The 14,509-nt window shown below is 38.6% G+C and overlaps 1 protein-coding gene across 2 annotated transcripts; it reads left to right on the top strand.

The window, feature by feature from the left end:
* Positions 1 to 248: 248 nt before the first annotated feature.
* prorp (protein only RNase P catalytic subunit) lies at positions 249 to 14,033 on the top strand. Of its 2 annotated transcripts, XM_034205960.1 has the most exons (11): positions 249 to 1,045; positions 1,970 to 2,108; positions 3,222 to 3,241; positions 3,682 to 3,896; positions 4,506 to 4,795; positions 5,722 to 5,769; positions 5,897 to 6,029; positions 11,241 to 11,351; positions 12,389 to 12,537; positions 13,401 to 13,599; positions 13,690 to 14,033. In XM_034205960.1, the coding sequence occupies exons 1-11, from the start codon at positions 628 to 630 to the stop codon at positions 13,816 to 13,818; spliced, it is 1,851 nt and encodes a 616-aa protein (XP_034061851.1). In that variant the 5' UTR covers positions 249 to 627; the 3' UTR covers positions 13,819 to 14,033. The 2 variants fall into 2 exon arrangements, with proteins under 2 accessions (XP_034061851.1, XP_034061850.1); XM_034205959.1 differs by lacking the exons at positions 249 to 1,045; positions 1,970 to 2,108; positions 3,222 to 3,241; positions 3,682 to 3,896 and having other exon boundaries at positions 4,553 to 4,795; positions 5,722 to 5,770.
* Positions 14,034 to 14,509: the final 476 nt, after the last annotated feature.

The following is a 14,509-nucleotide window of genomic DNA, read 5'->3' as shown; positions in this document are numbered from 1 at the left end:
TTTTGAGTTTAGTATTTCAAAATAAAAGTCTACTTATGTAAACATTTGGAATATGTCATAGTCTAATGGTTGAGGATTAACAAAAAGGCAACGTATGTGAATTGATATTTATTCCAAAAATGCTGTAATAATGTGTATTTATATTTGTTATCTTTCTGTTTTAATTGACAAAATGTTCGCCTTTATTCTACCGCCAAAATCGCGCATTCCGGTCTTTCTCTGGCTATTTTTCACAAACTTGACACACGGAGCTGTCAAGCGTTGATGACGTCAATGTGTGCGACATTAGTCCATGCCTACAGTTTACAGTTGCATTTGTCCATGAAGTAATTCAAAAAGATATATGCTGTTAACTTCTGATATCAAGGGAATGTGTGAGTCGCATTTAAAGACATAAAGGTATGCGTCGAGCTAACGAGACAGTGATAGTAATCTTCAGATAGCAAGTAGCATTTGGAAACGGCAAGGTTATTGATACATGTAGCTAACAACATGTGGTAGTTTTATAGTCAGTTTATCTGGGAAATACCTGTATATGTCATGTCAGTTAAGGAATATAGCTGATTTATAACGGAAGTGGATGTGAAGTGTAGTAATAGATAATCTAAGTTAAATTCAGAGGCTAACATGGGCTCCACATTGATGTTTAAAGGCAGAATATGCTTGAAGCCTTTCTATCACCAGGGGAGTTTCTTCACATTAAACTCTTCCATTTTCAAGTCATCACACCTGCCTCTCTCAGCACGCTCCCTGTGCACCAGAGACCCTTACCCCAAACCTGGAGCCAGGCACACAGACAGAAGGTCTGATGCGCAGGGGGGAGTAAACAAGAGCACCTCTCAAAACAGGGAAGAGGATTGTTGGGATGGTGCTAGAAGAGGTCAGAGCTCCACTATTAGGCAGAAGCCTTCCTTCCCCAAATCTGTGTTTGCTGCCGGGAATGCAAAGAGAACAGCAGAGATCCAGAAGAGGAAAGCAGCGTTGTTCTTTCAGGAGGAGGAGCAGCATGGAGGGGAACGTGAACGGAGGACGAGTAGAGGAACAGGTAGGACACACTGACGTGGAGTTCTGATTTGCTCACTAAAGCTGTCACACAGACAGATGTTTGTGGTGCAAAAACATTTTAAAATACAAATTGTTTGCAGGAACAGAGCACTTTTAATCTGTGCACAAATAATTGTTGTTATACTTTCTTAATAGGCATTTTGCTAGGGCTGTGTATTGGAAATAATCTGATGATATGATTCATATCCTGTAAAAGGGGTTACAATTCAATATATTGCGACTCATCATTAACAAGGTGATGTATTGCAAATGTAATATCTTATTTTAGGAATAGTGTCATTACAATGAACTCATCACCATATGCATTACATCGTTTTTTATCCAATCAGGACAGTGGGCGCTGAATGTGCATTTGTTAAAGTCCTTGTAACTTTTAATCGTTGCACAATTCTTTTTTGCAATCTGAGCAAAGCTATTAAAAAAGGAAATTTCAGATTTGTGTTTTGTTCAAGGTTCAAGGTTCTTTATTTGTGCCTACAGTTACATGTTTACATGCTTAAGTGTTCAAAGATGTCTTTACTTTTCTGTGAACCTTCAGGTTTGAGCCTTTGCAGACCACTCATGCACAAACGCCTATACAACACACTTAGGAAAGGGGAAATCCCCACAAGCCTAATAGGGCTCCTTAACATTTTCCTATATCAATAAAGACAAAGATAGGGACAAATAATCTTGCAGTAAAATAAGTTCATTAAAAATGTAAACAAACAGTGAAAATGACTATTTATTATTTAGCTATTCATTAAAATTGATCAATTGTTTTTGACAATTTATTCCATATCGCAAAACACCTTTAAACTCTAAGTTTTGGTTAACAGTGTTTTTTATTTTTTGCTTTAGTGCCTAAATCCTAAATAAGTCTACCAAAGTGTTTTGGAATAATAATTGAGCTTGATGTTTACAGCATTTCTGCAACCTCCCGATCGGCCGCTCTCAGCTGCTGAGTGGAGGGATCTGAAGGAGTCTCTGGGAAATATACCCCGCTTTGACATCCGCATGATGTGCACACTGTTCACCACCGCGGCAGAGCTGAATATCGCTAAGTAAGAGGAGGACCAGTGTGTTTGTGTCAGTGATCTTGACAACTCTTATTTAGGTCTCAATTGTCCTCACTTTAATTATATATCTTTTTTTTTTGCTGAATCAGAAAACATTTTCTTTTCTGATAGGGAAATGTACTGTCCTCTAGCAGCAAGGTCGGGTGTCTGACAGGTGCAAACGTGCTACAACTGCCCAAAACATTTCCCTTAGGAGCAACGCGCTGCAGCTTCAGAAACGATGCATATCTAAAAACACAAATGTGCCAAAACACATGCAAAAGAAGAAACAATTTCACCAACTTGAAGCAACATTCGCAGTGTTTACAAAAACTCTACGCATGTGTTTAAATGTTGCGTTTTTTTATTTGCAGTGTTTTATATTTGCAGCTTTTCGTTAATGCATCGCTTTAAAGGTCCCATGTCATGGCCATTTCTACTGATCATAATTCCATTGTTGAGGTCTACTAGAATAGATTTACATTGTTCAATGTTCCAAACTCACAATGGTTTCTCATCCAGCATCTCTGTATAGTATGTGTATTCACTCTGTCCTACACGGCTTGTTGGAGCTCCTGCCCCCCCCCCCCCCCTCCCTATGAGCCCACTGTGCTCTGATTGGTCAGCTCGCCCACTCTGTTCTGATGAGTCCTCCACCGTTACAGCGGAACATCAGTGATTATGTGTTACAATGGTGTTTGTTAGCAACCAGAAAATGACACCAGTAATGACAAACAGATGAGAATGCTGCGTGGGGCCTGGGTACTGTGTTGGCGGCACGTTGCGCGGCTCGCTGCTGCGAGGAGCGGACAGTGTGAGCTGGGTTCATTTCCTGCTTGCTGCGTGGGGTCTGCGAGACAGCTAGACGTCGCAAATGGACGCGGGAAAGAGGGGATGCTGAGGGGGCTGCAGCACCCCCATCTGCGAGGCTCCACTAGCACCCGCACCCGCACCCCCATACGCGGCACACCTACAGTGTAAGCGCGCCACAGTTTCGCTGCTGCGAGGCTCCACTAGCACCCCCTCCCCCACGTCACTGTACCCAGGAAGAACACAATGGAAAAAGAAAAATGTCCAACGAGGCGTTCTGGGGCAGCAGACAGGTATTTTCTGTGTTAGAGTTTTACTCACTACAGGGTGTACTTTGAGGGTTTGTGACTTTGCAGACCGTTTACATGCAGAAAAACCTTCATAACACACAAGGGGACGGGTAATAACCAGAAAAGCATGACATGGGACCTTTAAGTAAGCATGTTTCGTCAAGTTCGTGAAGATGTTTCTTTATTTGCATGTGTTTTGGCACTTTTGTGTTTTTATATTTGCATCTGATGTAGTTTGGGCCGTTGTCCACCTGTCAGCCACCGTAGAAAAGGACCTTTGCAGATGAAACACAAAAATAAAGAATAGAAAGTTGAAAAGAAAGCCAGTGCTAGCCTACTCTATATGTTAGCCTATTTAAATCTCAAGAACTATCCCTTTGAATTCATCGCAAATATACAAATAAATGTCAATGACAGCTTTTCGTATGTTACTAAATTGAACTGTACCTTTCTACCACAGGTCACTACTGACTTTGAAGCCACGGAAACAGGGACGCTCTCCTATGAGCTGTTACTACGGTACCTGACGTTGTGTGTGCACGGCGGACACGATGCCGAGGTGTTCGATGTCTATGAAATAATGCGAGGAAATTTCCCTGCTCTGGACACAGGAGCCTCCAGCCTCTTTATCCAATCCTTCAGCCGCACAGAGAGGTGGAGGGAGGCCATCAGCGTCCTCGACAAGTTTAAGAAGGTGAACAGCGTTTCGATTTTTACCTAAAAATCACATAAAAGGGATAGTTTGGATGTGTTACAGTGCGCTTGTATAAGGTCAACTTTTTTCCAAATTCTGATATGCTGCACATATTTCATTTTCTAGTAATTTTAAATAGTGTATAAAATATGTATATGTATGCACTGTTATACTCCAAAGCAAATTATTTAAACGTGTACAGTACACCTGGGTAAATGACCTGATTCTGTTTAATAGGGTAAAAGTACTGTTTTTTTTATGGAGTCTGGTGGCTTAAAAGAGAGCTAGATACCTGTCAAAAGCATAGACTGTATATCTGTCTCAGAACAAGGTAAAGTATTGAAAAAATATCGAAATATTGCCTAAACTTGAACTGATACTGGGTTTTTTACGGTGGCTTGAATTTGTTTTATTGCCGTCCGCATCAGTACATTGTTTTTCTTCCTGCTTGTAGACTGCCATCTACTGTAAGTAATACACTGACTATGGATAAGTACTTCACACAACCCCACTTCAAACAGTCCGAACTATCCCTTTAAATCCATATTGGAGCTGGAGGACATGGCATCCTTACTTTATCATCACCTAGTTTTTCCGTTATCCTAACAGGTGTTTACCCCTTCACCACGTAACTATGGGGAAATTATCACCGCAGCGATGTTGAATGGAGACACCACCACCGCCTGGGCCCTGTATGATGAAATCATTGAAAAGGGTCTGACCCCGCACCAGGAAACCTGGGAGGCTCTGTTTAAGGCAGCGGGGAACCCTAAGCAGGAGGAGGCCATGTCTGCCTCTGAGTACCAGGAGAGGCTGCTGGGAATTCTGCTCCACATGAGGGACAACCAGATCTACCCCCAGCACAGCCTCACCAGCACCATCAAGGCCTCGTTTGAAAGGTATTGGAGAGTGGGGGGAGACTTTCAGGGTTAGATGGGAAACTAAGGATGGATATACATTATTCTAATTCCTAATTTCAGCAGCTTCTGTTCTCTAGACTTTTGATATTAAAAATGGGGTTTGTGTGTGTGCAAAGATTTCAATGCAGGGTCAGAAATCCTATATTCATCCCGAAGTGGGGAAATGTATGACGCTACAGCAGCAAAGGTATAGTGCAGATAAAAGAAGAAAGGAAACTGATAGGCTTACATAAAAAGGCAAACACAAGTTATTATTAAGTTATTACATTTTTTAAACAAATAAGCAAACCTAAAAACGTTAACCAAAAATGATATATGTATTTATTTAAATTAAATGGCATTCAAAAACAGAAAAGGTATTATAGTTCAATCTATAAGTCTTTAACAGTTCATAAATTAAATTAACAAATCTGTTTGTTTAAATCTGCGATTATGTTATTATTTTAATATTATGAACTTATTTCCAATATCTTTTTCTTGTGTTGCTCTTTCACATTACGATCAGTGAAGTGTTAAAATAGGTCATGTCACATTATTCCAAGGCATGAGTGGGTCCCCAATATATTTTGATCTTGCAAGGGGTCCTTGGCTGCTCTATACTTTCATTATGACATCATTTATTGAAAAAACTTGAGTAAATTATACTAAGAATAAGAACACAACAGGTTGACTGATGAAATTATGTTATTTGAGAAGGTTTTTTTTCACATGGAGGAAAAAAAGGCTGGTTTTAACATCATCATGATCAGTAGACTATAACTGTTCATTTTCACTGAACTTTGGTCCCCTTACTTCCTCAATTGATATTAATAAAATATATCTGCAAACAAAAATTCATACCTCAAGTAATAATTCCTCACTCTCATTCCTCCATTCTCTTTTCGTCTCTTCCTCCCTGTCTCCAGACTCTCAGGACAGAAATGGACAGGAAGTTGGACCAGCGCCCCCCCCAAAGTAATTACACCACCTTCCTACCTCAACATGAATCTTCCTAGATTAGTTGTTGTCATAGATATTAGTGCGAGGCCTGAATAGTGTGTTCTGTATGTATTGTTTATGAATATTGATGTGTGTTTTTAGGGGTGTGTGCAGCTGTTGTGGGTCTCAGTTGGAGTCAATCAAGCTGACTGATGAGGAGTACCAGCATCTGAAAGACAGAGTGATGGCTGACATCATTCAGGGACGAGATGTTTTTAAAAAGACCACACCGGAGGTAAACACACACACACACATACAATTGTTTCCATTGGTCCATAAGATCTCTGAATAAGTGTGTTATAATTTTTAAAAAAGGCCATTAAGAGCATTTATATAGCTTAAATACACCTATACTTTGCCTTTTAAGATATAGTATGCAAGTAGGTTTTTAATATTTCCTTGTATTCAGTGATATAAATACAATCTAAATTGGTAATAACTTTTTTATTATTATTTAATTATTTTACAACTGTATGCAAATATTTAAGAACTCTCCCGAATTAGAACATATGGCACTATATAAATCCACAAAAATAAATAAAAAGTAAAATAAATAATTTAAACAAAAAAAACAATTAAAAGACGGTCCAACCGAATACTAATGATATATTTCATGATATTGACTTGTATTAATTCATTTGTGCTCGCAGTTTACCCATTACATATGCTCTACATTTATTTAAATACAGGACATGATTAATAATAAATCATTCTAATCGTGGTGGGTGATGAACATTTGGGAAGTTTTAAGCTATATTCAGATGGTAAGTTTCTAGTTGGAAATAACTCATCCTATATTACAACTCAATGATGTTCCAAATCTCTATTTTGAGGCTCATCTATAAATAGCATGGCACATTAGCTTTCTATCTCCTTCTCCCTAACTTCTGCTAGATGGCGTCATCGGTACACACGCAGCACCGCGCTGCTAAGGTTTCAAACAGCTTCTAGAGAGTGAAACAGAGGCATGTGGCGCAGTGGATAGAGCCTTGGGATCAGGGGGTCACAGGTTCAAACCCCACTGCAGTCAGCATGTCGTTGTGTCCCTGGGCAAGACACTTCACCCCAAATTGCTCCTGTGGGGATTGCCGACAGTATTGAGTATGTAAGTCGCTTTGGATAAAAGCGTCTAACAAGTGACATGTAATGTAATGTAAAAAAAACAGATTCTGATCAGATCTCCTTTTGCTGGTGTTTAAGTCGGTTTTTCCAGGTTTTTTAGGAAGTTGAATGTACAGGAAGTCTTCTGTTATTCCATGTAACTTTGAGGTATTCTGGCCTTTAAAATCCCTTTTTTGATAGAGATTGAGCTAACATCTGGAAGAGATGAAGCCTACTTGTTTCCAATCTTCATGTTTGGTAGCTTAACCATTTTCTTTTTCCTTTAAGTTATTTTTTCAATTGTTTAAATTGACAACTTTACAGTATTAGCGTCCAATACTGCTTAATAATTTACCATAGCTACATTTTAAGCTGTATTAACATAATAGAGCTAAGTAAAGTACTTTAGCCACATTATTAATATGAATTCATAAAGTTAATTGTGCTAAGTAATGTACCTTAGCTACATTAATAGGCTATCTTAGCATCTCACAGATTGTAATGTAATGTAGCTACATTATTAAGATATTAGCATCTAATTGAGCATAATAATATGCTTTAGCTTCACTATTATTATGAATTAGCATTCAATAGAACTAAATAATGTACCTTAGTAATATCATTCAATTAATCTAAATAATATTCCATGGACCTTAGCTACGTTAGTAAGCTGTTTTAGCATCTTCGAGAGCTAAAATATATAACTTAGCTACATTATTAATATGTAATTACATCTAAAAAAGCGTAAAAGTGTAACTTTGCTACATTATCTAGCGACGTCTTAGTCTTTAATAGAGTTTAATATTGTATTTGAATTACATTATTAAGCTGTATTAGCTTCTAACAAAGCTTAATGAGGTACTTTAGCTACATTACCAATATGTATTAGCATTAATACAGCTTAATAATGTCATTGTTCCACCTGGGCAAACATGTTGTTAAGCTTCAGGGTATCAGTTGATTACCTCATGGTTTTAAGTTATTCTCCCACCACCTGTTAGATAGCAGCACCACACACATGCTCGCAGTTAAACACAAAGTCAGGTCTATAGTTTGTATGGCACTCTCATAACAAAAGAGAGCAGCCTTTTCATGTTGCATGCATATTATGTACGTGGACTGTCTGTTAAAAGAGAGCCAGGAGACAAGCTTTTCATAGGATTGGAATGTTCCGGCTGTATCTTTTATGATGCCAACGATAATAAACTTAAAAACAAGGTTATTCACTTGAAATAGTTCCAAAAATAAATTTGGTAACATCAGAAACGTGTAGTTAATAGTATGTCATATATGTTTATGAACAGGGAGACAGTTGGCATAGTTTCCTTTGTGTTTTTTTCAGTAGTCAAGGGGAGTTTGTTGGTGCAACAGTTAGTTAAATTGCGGGGATTTCCAGCATGTAGAGCACCATGTGAATCTGGACCACAACTACCTCCCGCCGATGAGACAGAGCTAGGAAGGCAGACAGACATATGCTCATCAGGACTTTATTATTCCCAATTTAAGGCAATTCATTTAAGGTCAAACAGGGTGCTTCAGACTACAGTGGGGCAACAGTGCAAAGAGGAAGAGGGGCTGTGTTAGAATGGATGTGCTAGTTACAAGGTTACAGCCCGCAGGGAAGCATGATGTAATTTAAAGCACAGCTAGATATATAGATAGATGTTGCATTTTGACACTATAATAATAAAGACTTGTATAGTCCCTTCCCTCACATACAAAGACAAATAAAAGAAAGCAGGAGAGCAATCAAAGACAAAGTCATAGAAAACTCATTAAACCAGCAGACGTAAAAGAAAATGTGCACAAAAAAGAGAAAACAACGCCGGGAGATATGATCATGCTCTTGAGGTTCAAGAGAAAATCTGATGGCTGCTTTTTGGACACCCTGAAGCTGTTTAATAAAATGTTGACCAAGGCACGCAAACACAGCATTTCAATACATCCTGACAAGACGTGATTAAAGCATTAATAAAAATCTAATTTTAGCCATATCTTTCTGAAATTCTTGGCAACATGTTGAGCTAGATTGTCTAGACCAGGCAGATCTTGGCCATAATAAGGAGGTTGACTTTGGAGGAGGTACGCTGGAGCTCACCCTATTCAGGCGGTTTGCAGGACAAGTATACTACAACGTTGCATTACATGGTATTTAGCTAATATGCAATTAAATACTGAAGACATGCCTACCGGAACAATTCTTTGGGAGTCAAGTATCTTGCCCATGAACACTTCACCATGCTGACTGCAGGTGGTGGGATCGAACCACTGACCCTAAAGGAATGCCCAGATCTAAAGAAACCGCTGTGTAACTTGTCCGTGACACACACAAACAACCACACACATTAATATCAATATTAATTAACTTTTGCTTTTTTCCACATGTATTTATTAACACCCAAACAAAACCTGTATGTTTTGTAAGTTTGTAAATATGTAAACTTAATTTAACTAGTGCCTTTTGTTTTTGTATTCTCCTTGCTGCTATTACTGGTTTCATTAATGTTTTCGTCACTGCTTTTATTGATTTGTTTCTAATTATAAATGCATAAAGAGAGGCGTGCAAAGATTTGTTGTACCCGAGGACAACGACAAAAAAAAACTCCTTTTCCTGGTCCTGAATTTATTGCAAACTAACTGAACTGCCATTAATTACCACCGTTGGGAAAACTATAGTGTTTGACTCTTCTTTAACGCGCAGTTTTAACAAATTGCATTCTGACGCTGTAGTTTCTAGTGGTGATCTATACCGTAGCATTGCAATATATTAAAGGACATTTCTCATATTTCTTTGCATTTTGTTCACCACTAGTAACGCTTAATGATTTATATACAGAAGAGCAAAGAGCTTTGTGTCATAATGCTTCATAAGTAAGCTATTTTAGACGTGTGTGTGTGTTTTAAGCAGTCATATCATCCACAGCAGCACAATGAGCTGGTTTCACATATCAGCTGTGGAAAGTCCCTGGATAATTATACTGGACTTTCTCTCTTCCTCCTTCTCCTTGCTCTTATTCTTTCGTCCTTTTCTTTAACAAACTGATCCATTTCCTTCTTTTTAGGCTTGCTGCACCCTTTCTCCATCAAACCCAATCACCTTCTTCATCCCTATACTTCCTTTTGTCAATTATCCACGGATTATCTTGTCTTTTAATACATTTATTTGTATTATTATTTTGCCTTCCACCTGAAACACACGTCATTCTTGTAGACATTAATGACTTCCCCGTTCTATTGGTTAAACAATAACAATAGACAATGGAGCATTCACATATTTTATACAACTATTTTATCAGAGGAATATTACAGCCTTTTTAACATTTTACAGTCACGCTGTGCATTCGTGAGAGCGCACAACTTTCACGTCCAGGGGAATTCACTGCAACCTATTTCCATACGGCTGCTATCTAAATGTGAAAGTACCAACCATGTTCCTGTGCGGCAGGCCTATTCTAAGCATCATAACTGCTTTCCTGCTATGGTACAAAGCTCTAACAGAGATGGAGCCTTCATTTTACCCTAAGAGTGAACTTGTGGTATTTAAATTCGACAGATGACTCAAAACATTTAAACATATTTACCATGAGCTCCATTTTCAGGTGCTGAAGTATACTAACATTTTGATTTAATACCTGTAGGTGTTTCCAAATCAGACTTTTTACTTAAATAATGTAGATTAGTCCCTTTAAAGTAGATCTAAAATATGTTTTGTCCAATATGAAAGAAAGTCGCAAATCCTAATTGTATACAACATCAAACAGCGTATCGTCAGTAGCCAGCTGGCACTCGGCCATGTTAGTGCAGAGAAGGAACGGCCAGGTAGATTCATTCCTGGCAGACTTGGGATCAGTCAGCCAACCATCAGGCCAGTCAACTCACAGCTACGCTCCTCGGCCACAATAAGGAACAAGATCCTGATGCTGTTTTTGGAGAGTTCTGCAGAGCTTTTCTGTACATTTTCAGGACTGTGTCAATTTGGTCAGACATCCAGGTCATTAGCAAGTGAAATTGTCAGCTTTTAAGGCAGCTTCACTCACTGAAAGTTAACCCTAAATATGTTGGTCCAGACTGAAATACATAGACGGATTTCCGAAAATGTTGTACAGACATTCACAGTCCAGAGAGGATGACTACTTCAGTATAAAAAACACTTACAACTTGTTAAAAAAGCTGTCTAGCTCGCCGTAATGTAGAGAAGTACAAATGTGTTTTTTTAAAATATGCGAATTATCATTACAATATTCTGTAATTACTTTGCTATCTTTTCAAATCAATTTCTTCTCTATGCTTCCACTAACTATTATTTTCTCTATGTATCACTTTTTGTCTGTTTGTGTGTGGTCAGGAGTTGGAGAGTTTCAAGGCGTTCGTGAAGAAAAATCCAGCTTTTGATGTGGTCGTGGATGGACTGAACATTGCAAATCTCAACAATGACAAAAATCTGCAGTCAGTGACGGTGAGAATAATGCATAGATGCACATGCATGCTTACTGTGGTTTAATATTTCACAGGGTCAACCAGGTGCTCTTTCAGAATCCCCTCTGCACACACACAGTTTTACAGTCTGGATTGTACTGGTTTCTTCCTACACATGTCTGTCCAACCCCGGGGCTTTTTTTGCTGCTTTCACAATGACTAACCTTGCAGTATGTGTGAGTACACGTGTGTAGGAGGTGTCTTCATAACTGGTCAGTACCTGCTTTTTTTAACAACACCTAGCCTACTCGTCTACCCACATGTGTCTGTCTGGATCAGCATGTGTCAACTAGTACTTCTGGGTCTGCATTCAAATATGTCTCAACATTTGTGATGCTGTCAGACAAAGAAAAGTACAGACAGATACACTTATTTCCCTATATTGTCATCTATTACTTAGGAAAGCTAAGTAAGTTATTTAAATAATACAAAAAGTCATATAAATTCCGATCAGGAAAACCACACAAACCTCTAGTCAAATGCCTGTATGAATGAAATCGTTGAATGAAATAGGTCAGCAACATGGCTATATATAGAATATGAAATAGCTGCTAAAATTACTAAAATCACGGAAACACTAGACGCTAGTTATCAACACAGTCAAATTTGCCAAGATTTACCAAGTTCACTTTCTATATTTAGCATTTTAGCATTTTTCAGTTAATGTTGTTTTATATATTTTAGTATGTTGTTTTAGTTACGTTTTTTTGTGATTTTTTTGTTTTATTTATTGGACATTTTAAAACTTTTGAGGTGGGAGTGTGAGTGAACTTTGGGATTTGAGCCTTTACAGACCAAAAACCTATATAACACACTACAGGAAAGGGAAAACCCAAAAAGCATAAAAGGGCCTCTTTTAAACTTTTAACGTGTTCTGAACTCTGAATGGGACATAAATATTAGGACTGTTGATTCATAAAACACTGACTGTGTTTCCTCTCCCTTTAGCATATCGTGAAAAAAAGTTTCAATGTTTAGATAAATAACTGTAATGAGCTGTGTACATGTGTGTTTCAGTTGTTGGCGGTGGTGTCGGAGCTGGAGCGTCAGGGCCTGACGGTGCTGGTGCTTGGGAGGAAACACATGCTGTGCCCCTCCAGATCCTGGAACAGATACAACATGAAGCTGATCCAGCAGAAAGCTCACTGCTTCTTCACTGAAAACATGTGAGCACCTGTTCACAGAGAAGAAAAGCATGAAATATTCTTCATAGAATAGAAAACTCAGATTACCTAATGAGAATTTTTAAGGAGAACATGTGGAAGGCTGATTATTAAATTATCCAAAACAGGGAAAACCTTCAGTACCGTCATCCTCATTTAAACATGATATAATATATATCACTGTAATAATAACATAATTATAAATAATACAATATTTTAATATTATATGATAATTGTATTATTTTAATAGTTTCTAACTCTCAGCACCCACATATACGTGTCAACTCTTGACTGATGTTATAAAACACTTGTGAATGTCATTTTTTATAAAGACATTCCCTATTAATACCAGGTGGTGAATGAGGCCCAATGTTATCCCACTTTTTATGAATGTATTTGTGGGGGAAACTTCTGAAGCAATTGGAGTCAGGACTCAGAGAGACACGAGGAGAGCTGGAGCTTTGATGGCAAACACTGATGGTTTATTTGGAGCTTCGGCCGGAGAATTCACAAGACAAGTCACGGGCCACGGTTTGACCACAGGGTTGAGATGCCACAATCAATTCTGAAGAACTCTACCCCAGACCCATGTATTTAGCTAGTTCAGAGAGAATAATCAACATTGTGCATAACAAGATAGAACTATAACACCTCTATCAGCTGACGCCAACAGGCAGGAACAGGAAGACAAAACACTGAGAGCACAGCAGAAGGGTTACAGGTGCCTGTGCTCAGTCAGGACAGTATGAACTGATAAAGTAGGTCAAAGTTATGGGCCTTGGGAAATATTTCCCCAACAGTATTTACAACCTTGAATTAATGTGTAAACAGTTAACCTCATACCCTTTGCTCTGTGCCTCTCTCAGTTCGGAGGATGACCCCTTCCTGCTGTATGCCACTTTGCATTCTCGGAACCACTGTCGGTTTGTGAGCAGGGACATGATGAGGGACCACAAGGCCTGCCTGCCAGACGGGGCCAGCCGGCGGCTCTTCTTCAAATGGCAGAGAGGCCACCAGCTGGTGGTGGACGGGTTTGTCACGGCAGGCAAGAGGGTCCGATTCCAGGTGAGAAAAAGAGAAGGGTATATTGGAGAGATTGGGCACCAAAAGAATAAGCATACCCATTAACTGTGTGTATATGTGTGTGTGTTTTAGAGTATTCCCACCTACGACACCATTGTCCAGACTACAGCGGACTCATGGCACATTCCCTATGACGACACAGAGGACAGGAGCACCTACGAGGTGCCACAGAAATGGCTCTGCCTCACCACAAAGCACTGAACTCACACACACACACACATCCACACACACACACACACACACACACACACACACACACACACACACACACACACACACACACCACACACACACACACACACACACCACACACACACACACACACACACACACACACACACACATATACCCGTATACACACATATTACTCTGCTTTGATTATAACTGTTGACTTGTAAATAAATCATTTACCACAAGAAGTGTTATTCTTTCATTTAACCACAAAAAGTTGCATGTGATTAAAACACATTTGTATTAATTTATTATAAAAAGTAATTTTAAAGGGCATTTCTTAAGTGATGCGAAAAATCATTCAAAATTATTAATAAACCAAACAAGTCTATTAAAGTCTATTTCTCGATCGACTAGCTACATGAATATGATATTTACACATAGGACTGATCATATGAATCATGTCAGGAGATTAGTTAATGATTTAAAAAAAGAAAGAATTAAATGGCAATAGTCTTAATGGCATTTTAACCACAAATATGTATCTACCACGCATTTTTTTGGTACAGTATGAACGACCTGTTCTAGTGTTGACATATTCCACATTTTAAGCAATTCTCAAGCCATGTCAATTTTTTGGAATTAATTGTTTAAACCGTAGACTTTTGTGAAATGTGCCATTTATAGAAATTCATCATATTCAATACGTGTAGTTGTAAGT

The sequence above is a fragment of the Gymnodraco acuticeps genome, unplaced genomic scaffold, assembly GCF_902827175.1.
Source record: "Gymnodraco acuticeps unplaced genomic scaffold, fGymAcu1.1, whole genome shotgun sequence".
NCBI classification, from domain to species: Eukaryota; Metazoa; Chordata; class Actinopteri; order Perciformes; family Bathydraconidae; genus Gymnodraco; species Gymnodraco acuticeps.
The sequence above is the reverse complement of the archived record's forward strand: the minus strand, read 5'-3'. Positions and strand labels throughout refer to the sequence as shown.

Bases quoted from the DNA above. Each gene is read 5' to 3' on its own strand.
- prorp (XM_034205960.1), top strand. From the start codon at position 628: ATGGGCTCCACATTGATGTTTAAAGGCAGAATATGCTTGAAGCCTTTC. The intron at 4,796-5,721 runs GTATTGGAGAGT...CCCTGTCTCCAG, and splicing joins ATCAAGGCCTCGTTTGAAAG to ACTCTCAGGACAGAAATGGA. The intron at 11,352-12,388 runs GTGAGAATAATG...TGTGTGTTTCAG, and splicing joins AAAATCTGCAGTCAGTGACG to TTGTTGGCGGTGGTGTCGGA.